The sequence below is a fragment of the Suricata suricatta genome, chromosome 3, assembly GCF_006229205.1.
Source record: "Suricata suricatta isolate VVHF042 chromosome 3, meerkat_22Aug2017_6uvM2_HiC, whole genome shotgun sequence".
NCBI lineage: Eukaryota > Metazoa > Chordata > Mammalia > Carnivora > Herpestidae > Suricata > Suricata suricatta.
This window is the reverse complement of record NC_043702.1, coordinates 155152108-155169608: the sequence shown is the minus strand read 5'-3', so window position 1 is coordinate 155169608 and position 17501 is coordinate 155152108. Positions and strand designations below refer to the sequence as shown.

The 17501-nt window shown below is 33.9% G+C and overlaps 1 protein-coding gene across 4 annotated transcripts in view; it reads right to left on the bottom strand.

Moving 5' to 3' along the window:
• Positions 1-894: 894 nt before the first annotated feature.
• UCHL5 (ubiquitin C-terminal hydrolase L5) overlaps positions 895-17501 on the bottom strand; it is a 40706-nt gene continuing 24099 nt past the window's right edge. For 2 of the 4 annotated variants that reach the window (XM_029935633.1, XM_029935635.1), the window contains exons 4-11: positions 17056-17181; positions 16913-16974; positions 16709-16839; positions 15849-15912; positions 11005-11107; positions 9796-9909; positions 6992-7090; positions 895-2243 (exon numbers count right to left, since the gene is read on the bottom strand). In XM_029935633.1, the coding sequence (XP_029791493.1) occupies positions 2199-2243; positions 6992-7090; positions 9796-9909; positions 11005-11107; positions 15849-15912; positions 16709-16839; positions 16913-16974; positions 17056-17181 (744 nt within the window). In that variant the 3' untranslated portion in view covers positions 895-2198. The remainder of the gene's footprint in view (positions 2244-6991; positions 7091-9795; positions 9910-11004; positions 11108-15848; positions 15913-16708; positions 16840-16912; positions 16975-17055; positions 17182-17501) is intronic. The other 2 variants (XM_029935634.1, XM_029935636.1) reach the window with 1 other exon arrangement.

Genomic DNA, 17501 nt, shown 5'->3' with positions numbered 1-17501 from the left:
CTTTGGCTACCCTCAAGTCACAAAGATATATTCACCCATGTTTTCCCCTAAAAACCTTTGTATTTTAACTAGTACATGAAGGCCTATGATCCATCTCAAATAACTTTTGTGAAGAAGGGGGCGGGGTCTTGGTTCATTTTTTCCACATGGATGTCCAGCTGTTCTGGCCTCATGTGTTGAAAAGACGTTCCTTATCTGTTAGATTGCTTTGCTACTTTGTCAAAAATCAAGTAGCCATATAAATATGGATTTGTTTATAGGCTCTCTCTTGTATTCCACGGATTTATTTGTTAATCCTTATGCTAGAATCACACTGCCTTGATTAATGGGTACTATTGACTATAATATTCCTGTTTTACTTTACAAAATTTGGGCCTCTATAACAGGATATATAGGGGCACCTGGCTGGCTCAGTCAGGAGAGCATGTGACTTTTGATCTTGGGGTTATAGGTTCAAGCCCCACATTGGGTATAGAAATTAAAAATTTTTTTAAATCTTAAAGAAAAAAACAGGATATATAAATTAAGTTGTGGGCACCTGGGTGGCTCAGTCAGTTGGGCAACTGACTTCAGCTCTGGTCATGATCTCAGGGCATGTGAGTTCAAGCCCTGTGTCGGGCTCTGTGCTGACAGCTCAGAGCCTGGAGCCTGCTTCAGATTCTATGTCTCTCTCTCTCTCTCTCTCTACCCCTTCATGCTCTGTCTCTCTCTCTCTCTGTGTCTCAAAACTAAATAAAATGTTAAAGCAAATAAATTAAGTTGAAATAATTGAATGAGATCAAGATGAGCCTAAAATAATCCTTGTGAAATCATTTTTAAAATTATAGTATGGCTTTGAGAACACTCCATAATTACTATTGTAGCCAGAGCAAAATATATTTACCCACAAACAAATGAGAAACTACAAATTCTTCTTTATTACCTTCAACTGAAATTATGTATGAAAATATTTCATTAATTTTTCTACACAATTTCTCACCAGATTTTCCCACATTAGTTCTTAATAATAACACAATGTAGTAATTTTTAGAACAATCCTTAAAAAACTCATGTGTTTGAAGCTAGAAGATGAATACACAGTCACCCATGTATGTTTAAACTTCTCCATAATAAAATGTTAAAAAGTCATGTATCAATTTCAGAAATGTATCTAGAAAAAAAAAGATCATTTCCTTTATAAAAAGAAGTTTTATAAAATCTCCTTTAAAGTTTAACTTGGAAAAGATTTAGAGCAAGAATACAATTATTTCATAGAATCAAAAATAAAGCAAATCCCAAAAGCAATTTTAAAAAATCCATTATCAGCTAACTATACATGGTTCTTGGAATGAATTTCATTCATATTGGCACAGAAGTATCTTCTAGCATGACATCAAATTTTTAAAAAGCAGATAGCCTGAATTGTCAAACCTCTGATTTTTTAATAAAGATACATATAGCTTAGCAGTCTGAAAAATGTTGCCAAACTGAGAGTAACACCAAAAATCTTGAAGATTTAGGATTTATTCTTAACCCGAAATTCTGCTTAGAAGAGGAATACTCATACCTTCCTAAAATAATTCTGTAATACATAAATAAATAGCCCCAAACACTTAAAGAAAGTCTGCTAAAATAAATTGGATGTTTATTACTTTTTCTACTGGTAGCAATGAAAATCACTAAAAACTATACTTTTGTCTTTTTCAAATGATCTGCATTGAAACCATACTTTCTCAAGATAAAATTCAGTTTTAAAATCCTCAAAATGTTTAGATATCAAAGACATATACCAATTTTCTTTTCATTAATGATGAAGAGAAACAAAAGATCCAGTTTAATCAAGATCTGACACTCATAAATTTTAAGTTTGTAACTGAGCTAAGATCAATTTTAACAATTACAGGTAGAGAATATCATCTGTGTGATTTCTAGGTTCATTACGATAGTATATATATCCAGAGAACCAACAGAAGCTCTCAGATCCAATGTCAAATAATGGGATTTGGGCAAGCACTCTCAACATCACTTTTATTTAATATGCACCACATGCACATGATGCAGGGAGGGAAAGAATCCATGCATTAAAGACAAGACAGACTGGTACTATTGCCAAACGTGCACTGAGTCAATTAGGATGTTGGTCAAAGTTCTTATACTTAATGGTTTCCAGGAAAGTAAGTGCGGAAGCAGAAATGTGGACACATCCCAAAGCATCTTCTTCATTTGGTTTCCTGTGCTTTCTTTGCATTCTGTTTTTCTTTTGCCTAGAAGTTAAAGATAGTATTCTATTAAATCTTAAAAGTCCATTTTAGATCATATAAAATTTGTGTAAGAGGGTATTCTTAAGCTAAAAGGCTTGAAATGCATTGTTTTTAAGATTTCTAGAGCATTATCTTTCATAACTCAAGATTTGCAACAAACTACTGCTGAACAAATTATAGCTGTGCTTTACCCTCAATAAAAAAGGATGTTTGGTTTGTAGTTCTTTCTTATCTGAAGTTTAAATTAAAATTTACTACTATAATGATTTAAAAATACATAATTACCCATTCCATAAAATCATACTCATTCTTAAATATTTCAAAACAATATATTTACACGTTTCCATTTCTCATTCAAATTGAGTATAAAAAATCTTACATTAGTTTCTGCATATTTGAACAAATGAGTTTAACATATCACTAAAGGATTACATACCTATAGTATTGATAAACTTTTATTTACACAACTTAAAAAATGCTCTCACACTTTATCTCATTTATCTTCCTAACAATTATATAACTTGAATCTAGTAATTCTATTTTATTTCAGCAGATGAAGAAGACAGAACTTAAAGATAACAAACTGGACCAAAGTCACACAGCTAGTAGAAAATAAAACTTGGAGAGGTCAGACACCTGTTCTATAGCAGTGCTTTTCAATGTACATATCAATAACCTGGGGTCCCTGTTATAATACAGAATGATTAAAAAATATAACTGAGGTTCTAAATTCCTAACAAATTCTCAGGTGATACCAATCCTGTTGGTCCTCAAATGTCACTTTGAGAAATAATTCTTTCCACTATGCCACTTGAATCAAAAAGGAACAAATAAAATAGAGTTTTGCTATTACACAACTAAGAAAAAACTTCTTAGATTAAAAAATAGGGTAATTAGGACAATTACAATATTTTTTATAATGCATCAGGTAGGGGCGCCATTGTGGCTCAGTCAGTTAAGTGTCCGACTTGGGCTCAGGTCATGATCTTGTGCAGTTTATGAGTTTGCATGCCCCAACGGGCTCTGTGCTGACAGCTCAGAGCCTGGAGCCTGCTTCAGATTCTAGGTCTCCCTCTCTCTCTGCCCCCTTCCCCGCTCATGCTGTCTCTCTGTCTCTCTTTCTCTCTCTCCTCTCTCTCTCAAAAATAAGCATTTAAAAAAATTATAATGCACTAGGTAGTGTATTATACAACTCTATAATAAAATAGTTCTATGACTTAGAATATTAAGAGGAAATATAGGTATCATATAAAATAAAACTGTTTGCATGAACATTTTTAGTTACCAAGCATAACTTGTAATTTGATATTTATACAATTTTTAAGAAGTTGTTTCCAAATAATGAAAACATAATTCAATTTCAGATATAATTTGAAATTAAAATACATACTTTTTTCTTATTGATCTCTGAATACACTCTGAATATATAGAACATTTAGTTGGATTAACAAAAATAAATCTACTGACTTATGACATAAACTTTATAACATAATTAAATGAGCAAAGACATAATGCAGTGTCCATATATTAAAATATATAATTCAAATAAAATTAAGAATAAATTAAATAAGTTTTTTAACTACATATTTTTAGGTTACTTCCTGAGCAGTTTTTATGTACTGTATATTCAACTCCTCAGATAAGAGGAGAAGGCTCATACAACAAAAATACTTATAAGGCAAGATCTTAATTCATTGTAGCCATATGCCCTTGGAACAAAGTCTTGATCTTTTCTTTATTAAAGATTTCCAAACTCAAATACTTTCATGCCATCAGAGGCTATAAGCAACTGTCTCAGTCACTCAGAGATCTGACCCCGGACAGGTTTGGCATTCAGCTTGGCATTCAGCATCACTGCCGAGGGGAGCTCATCTTTCCTGCGTGGTTCCTTCTACCCCTTTTATGCTTTGTTCCTTTATTCTACTTTCTCTTGGCATGGGAGTGTGGTGGGAAGGGAGGTGCATTTCAACTAACTAATATCTTAGTAACTTCACCTTATCCATTTTGAATTCTACACATAATTTTTCTTAAAAGTATTACCATTAAGCATTTATCACTATTAAAGGCTTTGTATTGTATATAATTATAGAATCTCATCTTTATTCTGTTTTTCATTTGTAACATTTGCAGAAAGTGGTATTCAATATGATACAATGATTCCTTTTTCCAAATAAGATGAACAAAATATATCTGTGCTTGAGGAAGCTGATTTATTGGTAGAGAATGAGATTTGATTCTAACTACGGATTTAAAATTTTGTGGATGTGAAGCTTCAGGGGGCATAGCTATTTAGAGGCCATGCTGTATTCCCCCCAGACCTTCAGCATGAACTTCTACTGGCACGTATCGGAACAATTCTATTCAGCACAATACTATAATTGTTTATTCCTTTCCCCAACTATATCATGAACTGCTTAAATTTAAGAGAAGGTATTTGAAGACTTTAAGAGAGGTCCTGGAATAAAGCTGCAGCTAGATAAATGTCTGGTGAATAATTTTTAAATTTCAAAAGTTTTAATCAAATAATGCATCTGAATTCCTTTAGGGGATATTCTTTAGGGGATAACAGATTCCTTTAGGGGAATCCCTTATGGGATAACAGATATTGCATATAAATGAGGAATAAATACAACTTCAATATTGCTTATGCAATATTAATTTAAAAAAAACAGTTGGAAGAAAGAGGCGAGAGGTAGATCAATAATTACCCCCTCAAAAAAATAGATGCAAGCACAAGAACACATGGAGCAGGTGTTCCACCAACACCAGGCACTCATATACTGCCACCCAGTGTACAAACTAATGTGAACTAAGAAATTACAGTTCCAAGGGAAAAAGCTGAAAAGCTGTTCCAACTACACTTTCAAAAAAAAATCTGGGGATATACGGTCATTAAAATCAGACAAGAATGGTCATTTTCCTAATTTGCACTGAAAAGTTCATTCACAGATCAATTACAAATACATTTTAAATTTCTTTAATAACATTTAGCAAAATGTGTACACAGCAAAATACATACATTTTAAATTTCTCTAATAACATTTGTCTGACCTTTAATAATACTTATCTAGACTTATAATCTGATGTAACATGATTTAACGTAACAGTCTATATTAATATTTTAATATTTTTAATAGAGAAATATTTCATAGTGTTTCATCATACAAAGAATACAGTATGTAGGTACTTCCGAGAATCACATATTCCTAGTGATTAATCTGAAAATCTAAAATCAGTTTCCCATCTTACAATTTTAAACTTTAATGCCCCGGGATACAGGAGTAGAAAACCTATAATAAAAAGAGAAGATTGAGGGGAGCCCTGTGTGGTGGTTCAATCAAGTAAGTATCTGACTCTTGATTTTGGTTCAGATCATGAACTCATGGTTCCTGAGATCTAGCCCCACATTGGGCTCTGTGCTGACAGTGCAGAGCTTGCTTGGGATTCTCTCTCCCTCTCTCAAAATAAATAAATAAACATCAAAAAAAAAAAAAGAAGATTTAGCAATTTTCTGCAATACTTTGTGTACTTAGTGCTAAAAGCAGAAGGACACATTTCAGGATCTGGGTAATAAGGTATACACAAAAACCTTAACTTTCATCTCCAATTATTTAAAATTTATGATGATATAAAAAAGCTGGGTTGAAATGTATCTTTGCTTCATACTTTAAAACTAATAAGAAACACATACCTAACATGTGCTCTGCTCTTAAGTTAATGATCCAAATTTTTATTTGCCTAGTACTGTCTTCTCAAACTGTTTCTCAAAACGTAGTACACAAATCAGCGGCATTAGTCAGTTGGGGTGACTTATGAAAGATTCCTTCCCCTATATCAGAATATCTGGGGAGGGGCCAGGTTACATGTATTTTAAAGAGTACCCAATGATGGTCACTTTCAGAAACACTGATTTACAGTATAAACTTTAAAACAATTTAATTGCATTGCATTTATTCAATAAATATTTAAGTGCCTTGCACTGAATATAAAAATCTTAGAAATCAGAATTTTTCACAAAACTGTGTTAATTTTTCTTCAGCGGAAAAAATACTAGCTTAGGAATGAATAAAAAAACCTATTTCTTAGTCTAGGCTATGGTTATTTTTCCTCCTTCAATGTCCATTCTAGCTTTAAATTCTACAATGATTCAAATTTTTCTTAAACAAAAGAACAAAGAATCTATTATTTCAGTTATTAACAGTAAACATTTGATTTTAGGGGTGCCTGGCTGGCTCAGGTGGTTAAGTGTCCAACTTCAGCTCAGGTCATGATCTCGAGGTTCAGAAATTCAAGCCCCGAGTGGGGCTCTGCTGACAGCTCAGAGCTGGAAGACTGCTTTAGAGTCTGGATCTCTCTCTCTCTCTGCCCCTTGCGCGTCACACTCTGCCTCTCTCTCTCAAAACATTAAAAAAAAATATATATATATATATATATATATATTTTTTTTTTTTTTTTTAAAAAGTTTGCTTTCAGTTTAAAGAAAGGAAAATGTTTTAAATTTTACTCTAATATGGCACATTCTGAGTTCTTAACACTAAGGATTCAGGAAGGCTAAAATAGTGGGGCAATTCTTTATTTTTATTTTACAATATCAGGCTGAATTAATGCTCATCTAGAATATAAAACAATAGGAGAAAGCAAAAAAAAACAAATAAAAATGCTTCAACTAATTTCACTTCTACTCACGCCAAAAAAAACAAAAGAAACCCACACTGGGGGAAATCGAAATCTAGTATTTCGCAGTAACTTACCTTTTCTACTAGTGGTATTAACTGCTGGTGTTCTGCTAAAGTCTTTAATAATTCCATAATGAACGGCAAATAGTTATGCTTCCTTCTGATATTTTCAATCTGAGAATAAAACAAATATCAAACCACACTAACTTACATTTCCACGAAGTTCATAATATTATATTTTTTGCATCCTACTTAATAGAATGGGAAAAAAATCTTTCATGCTCAAAAGAAAAAAATATTAAAAATAATGAGATTATATTCCCACTGAGAATAAAGACTAATAAAAAAAAAATATCAAGAGTTTCCTGGGTTGTGGCTTCCTATACTTGGCTTAGCAAATAAGAGGCTTTTAAAAGTCTAAAATTATTTATGAGAACTTAATCTATGAAAGCAAACTTAAGAAGGCCCACATGATAAATTAACTTGCTACTTACTACTATAACTATGCAAATAAACAGGAAAACCTAATAAAACGAGCTTTATTCTGTGACCGAGAATAATTTTTCTCTGAATTACTTTATTCAAAATAGGGTGGCCTATAAGGAAAGACCTGTACTTCAAAGAAAAATTGCTCATTGTCTAGGACACCCCTCCCAAGTTACCCAATCCTACTTCTTCACTGCCATTAAGCTATTAAATATTCTGTCTGGTAGAGGTTCAATTTACTTCCCTTCTCCCATAGAAAAAAAGTTCCTGTCTTTAGTAAATTCATTTCAACATTCCTTCACATAAACTTGAGCTTCTTTGATTTCTCATGTGAACTAGTTGTGACAACTTACAGGTTCCTCAAATTGACTAATAATTTAATAAAACCTTAACACGTGTTCATTTTGTATCAGTAGGGAGAATCATTTTACCTTTTTTGAACAAATCATTTTCAAACAATGAAGGTAGGTAGAGATTCTGAAAACCAAGTTTGTGTTTTATTTTAGGTTAATATTAAAACTTAGTTAATTATGGAAGAACCCTGCATAAGAATGCATAAGTGGTATGTAGTTATTTTTGTATACCACATAAAATGGAAAGTAAACATTCAAGCTTTCATTCCTTACTTCCCTGTCTCCATGAACTTGGCCTACCTTTTTCTTGCCTGGATCACTCTGGAGCCAGCCCATACTTCCAACTAAAGAAATCCTACAATTCAAGGTCCATTTATTTGATTTAACAGTCACTTGTAGGCTGTTAAGTATGATGCAAAGCACTATGCTAACAGTGTGATGATCAATTAAAAAAAAAAGATAATCCTTGCCTTCAAAATGAGATTCAAATGAAAAACAATGCTTTTCCTACTATGATACACATAAGAAATAATATAACTACCATTTCCAAACTCAAACAAAATTCAAAGTTCCCTGCACACTTTTTACTGTCTCTGAAAAAAAGCTTATCAGATTGCTAATGACATTATTAAAGATCACCTTGCTTTATATTTGACTTTCAATTATATAAATGTTTGCCATAATTAAATTTAAATACAAAAAAATTTTACATCCTAAAAATCTAAAAAGGAAAATAAAACAAATGAGTCCAACTGTGTATCAAATTGGTGACAGAACCACAAGAGAAAATTTTTTCAAATAATTTTAAAAACACAGCAATTTGATTGTATATCCAAAATGGGATATATCCTAAAAAAATAAACTTAAGAAAAAACTTTTCAATTGTTATTAATGCTACTACTATTGCTATTTCCTACCTTTATACATATATATACTTATAAATATGTATACATGTTTTATATATAACATAAATCAAATAATTATTTACTTATACATATATATGCTATACATATACAGCATAAAGCAAATAAGTACTTTTGTTAATATTGTTAGGAATCAAGATTTTCAGCTTAAGAGAAGAGATGTGGGTGCCTGGATGGCTCAGTCAGTTGAACATCTGACTATTACTTAATTTCGGCTCAGGTCGTGATTTCAAAGTTCATGGCATCGAGCCCCACATGGGGCTCTGAGCTGATAGCGCAGACCCTACTTGGGATTTTCTCTCTGCTCTTCCCTTACTCATGCATGTACTCACATGCTTTCTCTCTCTCTAACTGTTTAAGAGAGAGAGAGAGAGAGAGAGAGAGAAAGATGCAAATGGTTAATTTCAAGTGTAAAGCCATTTAATTCTATTTTTTTAAGTAGGCTCCATATGCAACATGGAGCTTGAACTCATGGTCCTGAAATCAAGAGTCACATGCTCTACCTGCTGAGCAAACCAGGCACCCCAAGTCCCTTAATTCTAAATTTTAATACTGAATTTACATTATATTTTTTCTTCAAACTAAACAACAAACTAAAATGTACATTTTAGCTCTGAAAAGACCTAGATATAATGACCAATTGGTATCACTGTGCACCCAAAGAGTACTTTCTAAGTACCATTTCCCAACAATGGACACAGAGCTTCTTGAATAAATGGCTAATCCAAATCTGAAGCAGGACGTCTACCAGGTGAGTCTGAAACATCCTGCCATACTAGAAAGCAGGGAACTATCAGAGATGAAGAGAATCCCATCAAAAGAACTTAGGAGACAGCTTGAAGTAGATTCTAATGGCCAAAGATGAAATAATCTGATTATTAATAATTACAGTGAACTGAAGCATCAAATCAGTTAAAAATCTCTTCATAATAACACTTAAAAAATTAAAAAGGAAGATATCTTACTGGCTACCTTTGTGGGGTACCAAGGAATCACCTCATTTTTCTGAAAACTAGTAAACGACAAGGGAAAACAATCAAGTATTCAATATACTTTCATATCAAAATATACTACTCTATATTAAAACAATAAAGGAACAAATAAAAAGAAAACATACCTTATATCTTTTTAGTTTCTGAACTTCTTCTTCAATAAGCATCTGATTTTTGGCAACCTCTGACTGAATAGCACTTAACATATTACCCCCCTGATCTGTATCCATGGGCTCCTCCTTAGGGTAAAGAAAAAGAAACAGCATACCCTAATGATTGAGGCTTGAGTCCAAAATATTTTAAAATTATAAACATAGTACAATTCTTTCCAAATTTTACTCTAAACATTGGTGACAGAATACCAGCCTACTAATTGCAATATTAAAGGACGAAAGCCGTAAGTAGTACCTTCTGTATTTTTCTATGCTCTACAATAACACATACACATTTTTAACTAAAAACAATCTATTACTGCAATATACTGTGTTGCTATAATCTTTTGTTCAGCTATAAAATATGCTTAAATATGCTCTTAAGAGAATGGGATCAAAGAATGTTAAAAAGTTACTGTTAATAACTATCTTCTCCAATCATATTTACTACAGAGAGATAATCATATAGAATAGTAAAGATTACATGTATCTAAATGTACCAATTAATTCCGTGAGAAATATATCCTAACTTGTTTAATTATATAATGAAATTAAGTAGTTAATTGCTAATACTTATATATCATTTAATATTTGTTAGTCTAAGTGGCTTATGAAAATAATCTCCGTTAATCCTCACAACAGCCTTATAAGGTAAATACTATTTTGATTTTATCTTAAGAAACTGAACCACAAATAGATATTCCAATTCATACATCTATTAAGTGGCAGACCCAGGAGCTGAATCTAGGCAACCTGATTCCAGAGTGTATTCTCTTAATTGCCACCCAGGACACTTGATTAAATCAGGAAGGAAGGAAGGAAAGAAGAGAAGGAGGTAGGGAGGGACGGAAAGAGAGAGAGAATAAAGAAAGTGGAGCAAGAAAGCAAGAAAGCAAGATAAAGAATATTTTCCCTGAAATAACTGAACTAGAACTTTGCACACAAAAACATGGCCACAAGGGGCACCCGGGTGGCTCAGTCGATTAAACCTCCAACCTTGGATCAGGTCATGATCTCATGGTTCCTGGGTTTGAGCCCCGAGTCAGGCTCTGCTGACAGCTCAGGGCCTGGAGCCTGCTTCTGATTCTGTGTCTCCCTTTCTCTGCCCCTCCCCCACTTGTGCTCTGTCTCTCAAAAAGAAATAAAGTTTAACAAATAAAATTTTAAAACATGGCCACAAACCTCAGCAAGTTGTCTTTGTAATTCTGCTATCTTCTGTTCATATATCATTTTTCTGTCAGATACAATGGCCATTAAGTTAAATCGAATTTCACCTTCACTGTACCTATAAAAAGTTAAAGTTTATAACATAATAAAGAATTGTAACACTATTACAATTAAGATAATTTATTGTGATTACACCATGGTTCTCTAAGATAAACACAAATCTATTAATGGCTAACCATGAAAACTGACATTTAAAAAAGGCTTTTATATATGAAAGGGTACAGCCGCAATAAAAAAAAAAAAAAGAAAAGAAAAAAAGAAAAAATAACAACAAAAAACCTAGCTAAATTTAATCATAAACTTTTAAATGTTCTGACCTCAGAAAAAAGTAAGATTTCACATTTGTTGGATTAATTATACTGGCATTTTTATGGTAATTAACTATATTCCTAATTATATACTTTTTTCTAAATCATGATATAGTTGCTATTTTTAATACATTTTTATGTTTCACTTTATACTTTATATTTTATTATAGATAAATTATGAAATATTCATATATTTTATTAATGTGATTATATCCTTGTAAAACTTCTGAATGCCATTTTCAGTACTCTGATACCACAGTATCGCAATGAAACACCTCACAGTATAAGCCTGTTTACGACAGGGACTGACATTAGAAAAATTACTGGCAACATTATGAAAATGGTGCTTATTCAAGATAAAAATATATAGAAAATGTAACTCTTCTTTGCATTATTCACGTGTAACATTTTCATATATAATTCTTCCACTGGAAAGCACATGGCCCAATATAACCATAGTGCTTTTTTTTTTAAGTGTTTTTTTAAAAATATTTTTTAATGTTTTATTTATTTTTGAATCAGAGAGAGACAGAGCGTGAGAGGGGGAGGGGCAGAGAGAGAAGGAGACACAGAATCTGAAGCAGGCTCCAGGCTCTGAGCTAGCTGTCAGCACAGAGCCCGAAGCGGGGCTCGAACCCACGAGCGTGAGATCTGACCTGAGCCGAAGTCGGAGGCTCAACCGACTGAGCCACCCAGGCGCCCCCATAGTGCTTTGAACTACGTAAAAATGCTGTTTATAAAACGGTTATGAAATTTCCATTTCCCTATTCCTCCACCTAAGAAAATACCAAACTAAAAACACTAGACATAACATATATTTTTCTGAAAAAAGAAGAGGAAAAATGAAAATTCTGAAAGGTGGAGAGAAGGCAAACAAACTAGGGAACCAAAAGACCCTCAAAAGACACAGTGGTGAACTCCTTGAGTTACCTAGTTAGCCCTCATTATATCTTAGACTTGGAGAAGAAGCCACCAACCAAGAAATGCCAACAGGCACAAACCAAAAAGAAGTACCAAAAGAAGTCTGCTCTTTCTTATCCAAATCAGAAAGGGGCAATACGTGAGACAAAAAACCATTAGAGTAATAAGCACTCTACCACAGCTAAACACACCAGGAGAACTGTAGCCCTAACCCCACCCACCAGCGAAGGCTTCATCCCTGTGGGCAGTAAGGACACCTGTGTGCAGTGTCTAGAGGAGACAAGTGGGAAACCGAGTGGGCAGTCACTGCCATACAGCGGTAAAGAAGCCTTCAGGGACAGTGAAGCCATGTAGCAAGCAGTAACAAGGCCTAACCAGCGGGGTAGTATCAGTAGATACACTTTTGGAGGCCAGAACTCCCATCCCTGCCTAGCAATAACAAGGAAACCTTTCCACTTTAGTTGTCAATGGAGGCAGAGTGAGGAACCTGAATTTCTATTCCCACCTGCAGCAATAAGGTAGCATCCCTGATATATTCTGCCAGAGCAGTGCCCATATAAACCAGCTTAACAAAAGATTCATTATCCAGAATCCAGAGTCTTATTCTATAAAACCCCAAATGTCCAGGTTTCAATCTATAACATTTGTCATATTAAAAGTGATGAAAATCTCAACTTGACTGAAAACACTAACAAAAAAAAAAAAAAGCAGGATTGGCTATAATACTATGAGATAAAGTAAATTTCAAAACAAAGAAAATTACTAAAGAGGGACATTATGTAATGATAAAAAGTTCATCCCACCAAGAAGAAATGGTGACAAATGTTTACAACTCCAAACAACAGACCTGTAAAATATGTAAAGTAAAAGCTGATAAAACTGATAAAGCTGATAAAATCCTTGGGGCATCTGGATGGCTCAGTCAGTTAAGATCTGATTTTTGATTTTAGCTCAGGTCATGAACTCATGGTTGTGAGATCGAGCCCCATGTCAGGCTCTGCACTAAGCATGGAGCCTGCTTGAGATTCTCTCTCTCTCTCTCTCTCTCTCTCTCTCTCTCTCTCTGCCCCTCCCCAGCTTGTGTATGTGCTCGCTCACTCTCTCTCTCAAAATAAATAAACATTAAAAAAATTTTTTTAAAGTAGACAATTGCCCTTATTTGCAAACGGCATGATTATCTCCGTAGAAAATGCCAAGGAACTCATAAAAAACTTCTAAAGCTGGTGGGTGAAATCAGCAAGGTCAAAGGATACAAGAAAAAGAATGAAAATAATAAACTGTGTTTCTACATATTAACAATGATCAAAGAAAGCACATTATTTGCAATCACTCAAAAGACTAAGAAATGCTTAGGTATAAATCTGATAAAACATATACAGGACTTGTATGCTGAAAACTACAAAATGGTGATGAAAGAAATTAGAGAAGCTCAAAGTAAACAGAGAGACACACAAAGTTCATGAACAGGAAAACTCATCATAGTAAAGATGCTAGTTCTTCCCAAATGGATATAAATGTTTGACACAATTCTTATCCAAATCCCAGCAAGAATTTTTGTAGATATGGACAAGATTATACTAAAATGTATATACGAAGACAGAGGAACTATAATGGCTAAAACAATTTTGAAGAAAAAGAACAAAGTTGTAGGTGTCAGTTTATCTGATTTTGAGACTTCTAGCTAGAGTCACCAACACTGTGTAGTACAGGGGCATGTGGGTGGCTTAGTCAGCTAAGCATCCAACTTAATTTTGGTTCAGGTCATGAGCTCACAGGTCATGGGATGAAACCCCATGTTGGGCTCTGCGAGTAAGACAGGCTCTGCGCAGAGCCTGCTTGGGATTCTCTCTCTCTGCCCCTCGCCCGCTCATTCATTCTCTCCCCCTCCCCCCACTAAATAAACATTCAAAAAAATTAAAAATAAAAATGAAAAAAGACAGTGTAGTACTGGCAGAGAGCACACAAATAGGTCAACAGAACACAGGAGTGAACCTAGAAATACACCCACACAAATATACCCAACTGGCTTATTACAATTCTACCAAATTTCTCGAGGAATTATAGCCTTTTCAACAAATAGTGCTAGAGCAACTGGACATGCACAGGCAACAAAATGAATTTAGACTTACTTCATAACATATCCAAATATTAACTCAAAGTAGATCACAGACTTAAATGTAAAATGTTAAAATATAAACTTTTTAGAAAAAAACAACAAGAGAAAATCTTTAGGATCTAGGGCTAGACAAAGAATTCTTAGATTTGACAACAAAAGTACAATTCATAGTGGAAAAGATTGATAAGTTAGACTTCACTGAGGTTAAGAGCTTTTGCTGTGACAGACTGTGTTGGGAAAATGAGGGTACAGCCCACATACTGGGAGAGAATATTTGCAGGTAATGTGTCTGATAAAGGACTAGTACTTTCCAGAGTATGTAAAGAACTTCAAGGCTCAAAAGTAAAAAAAAAAAAAAGAAAGAAAAAGAAAAATCCAACTACAAAATGGGCAAAAGGCATAGAAAGATTGTCAACATCATTAATCAGAGAAATGCAGATTAAAACCACAATGAAACATCACTCTCCACCTACAAGAATGGCTAAAGTAAAAAATTTTGACAAAACCAAAAGCTAGTAAGGATGTGGAGAAACTGGATCATACATTGCTGGTGGGAATGCAAAATGGTACAGCCACTCTGGGAAAGAGTTTGGCAGTTTCTTCAAAACTTAAACATGCATTTATAACTCAGCAATGGCACTTCTGGGCATTTATCCCAGAGAACTGAAAACTTACATTCACTCAAAAATTTATACAAAGGTTTATTGCAGCTTTATTCATAATAGATAAAAACAGAAAGCAATCCACATGCCCTTCAATGGGTACATGGACCCACAAAAAAACAAGAAGAAGAAAAAAATGGTGTACCCACACCACAGCTACTACCCACCAAGAGAAAAGACTGAACTACTTTTAACAACCTGGACAAATCCCCAGAACCATGCTGAGTAAAAGAAGCCAGTCCAAAAAGGTTACATATCATATGATTCCAATTATACAACATTCTTTAATTGACAAAAATCTAGAAAACTAGGGATTACGGAGACAGGAGGAGTGGCAGCAGGGGAAGGCATCACTGCTCTAAAAGGGCAACAGAGGGAATGCCTGTGGTAATTAAATCATTCTGTCTCGTGACCGTAGCAGTACCAATATTCCGGCTGTGACACTGTACTACCGTCTCCCACATGTTAATACTGCTGATTAAGGGTGCATGGGATCGCTCGGCATTATATACATAACTGAAAACAAAAATAATTATCTCAAACAAAAGTTTTAATAAAAAAAGATACCTAAACACAAAACTCTACAAAACTATATAAAATATCAAAATGGAGACCTGCATGTTTAACTTTTATAAAGATGAGACATTACTATGTAGAATTTAAAGATTTCTTCCTGAACATATTAATCCAAAGTACATGTTCAATAAGCGTTGCTAAAATAATAAAATAAAAGTTGAAAAAATAAGTTTAAAAAACAGAATGCTATGCTAGTAAGATTAGCTGAGCATTTACTTTTGTATCCTTTTTTCTATAACTGGCCTCACTGCGCTGATCCAGTCGTCTTGATTGCATGCACCTAGAAAGAAATTTGAAAGCAAGTAAATCAAATAAAATCAATATTAAAACTATTTCAAAAGTCAGTCTAAAATATATTTTTATTAATAACTTTGGCAAATTCAAGATGGTAAAAATCCTTTTGGCATAACTATGTTAAGCTTCAATTCTTATTTTCTTAGTAACGGTATGGGTAAAAAGCATTAATAAAATTTTCATTACCACGTTACTGTGTCACTTAGTAAGTGCTGAACAAATGTTCGAAGAAGTCATGCCTTAGGAAGTTACCCATTAAAATTCACAACTTCGTGAAATAAGAATAACTACCTTTTTACAGTGATAAAACTGAGAGCAAAGAAGAATCATCATTGCACAAGTTAGTAGCAAAATAACCCCGACTCCCTACCATAATAACTGTAAAATAAAAGACTGAAGTTCACACTTAATGCAAAACCAATTTTATCCAGTTGTTTTAATTCTCTTCTTCATCTTAAGTTTTAGCATAACTACCAGTTGTACAGCAAAACTGTCTGTTCTTTTTGATCTTTCACTTCCTTTATATTTGATAGGTTCTCAGGACTACAGAATGAGTGACCAGATAGAAGCCAACAGAGAAAATGTAGAGATCAGCAACATGGCCTTCCTGTGTTATTTAAGCTCATAAAGTAATGAGAAACTTACGACTTTTGTGACATTATACCACCTCAAAGTCACCTTCTCCTTCAAAACCTAAGCAGGACCATGGCTAAAATGAAGGAGAATACCCAATCTTTTCTCCCTGTCAAAAGTGAAATACCAGAACAGGAACCCCAGATTACCTAAATCGATGGGCCCTTCTCTTAATCCATCTAATTCATACAATCTTCCGTTTACAGGAACATAACTGACAAAGTGAAAAGCATCTTCTTCTTTCGCGGATGTCTTTGCGTCAAATTCAAACATTTGCTGTCTACAGCGAAGAGAAAAATAGTGAGACACAGACAAGCAAGAGAAAATGTTTGTTGAATAAGAAGTCTCTTTACCTGGCAAAACTGTTGTGGACTTGCCGAATCACATCTGAATTGCTCAGTGCCAGACCTTTCATCTAAAATAATTTTTAAAGTAGGCTATTAAAAAAAGAACTCTCACAAACAGGGCATTTTAGGAATAGTAAGATTATACTCACAGCTGCATCAAAACTTTGTGAAAATTCTTTAAACTCTGACAACGTCTCTCCTAAATGGACATCTTGATGGGTACAATTCAGTAAAACACTGACTATAGCTTGGGTAGCACAAGCATTGTTAATTACCTGTAAAAGAGAAAAGCAAAATATTATAAATTTATTTTTTAAAAAGCAGCTTTTAAGTGACAATACCCTCCAAAATATGAATAAAGCTAATAATTTTCAAATTTATTTCATACAGTCTTAACATAAGTATAATAAACATGTTTAATTCGGGGCACCTGGGTGGCTCATTAACTGATGATGCTTAACGCAACCAACTTCGGCTCAGGTCATAATCTCACGGTTTGTGAGTTTGAGCCCCACTTTGGGCTCTGTGCTGACAGCTCACACCCTGGAGCCTGCTTTGGATGTCTCTCTCGCTCGCTCGTTCGCTCTCTCTCTCT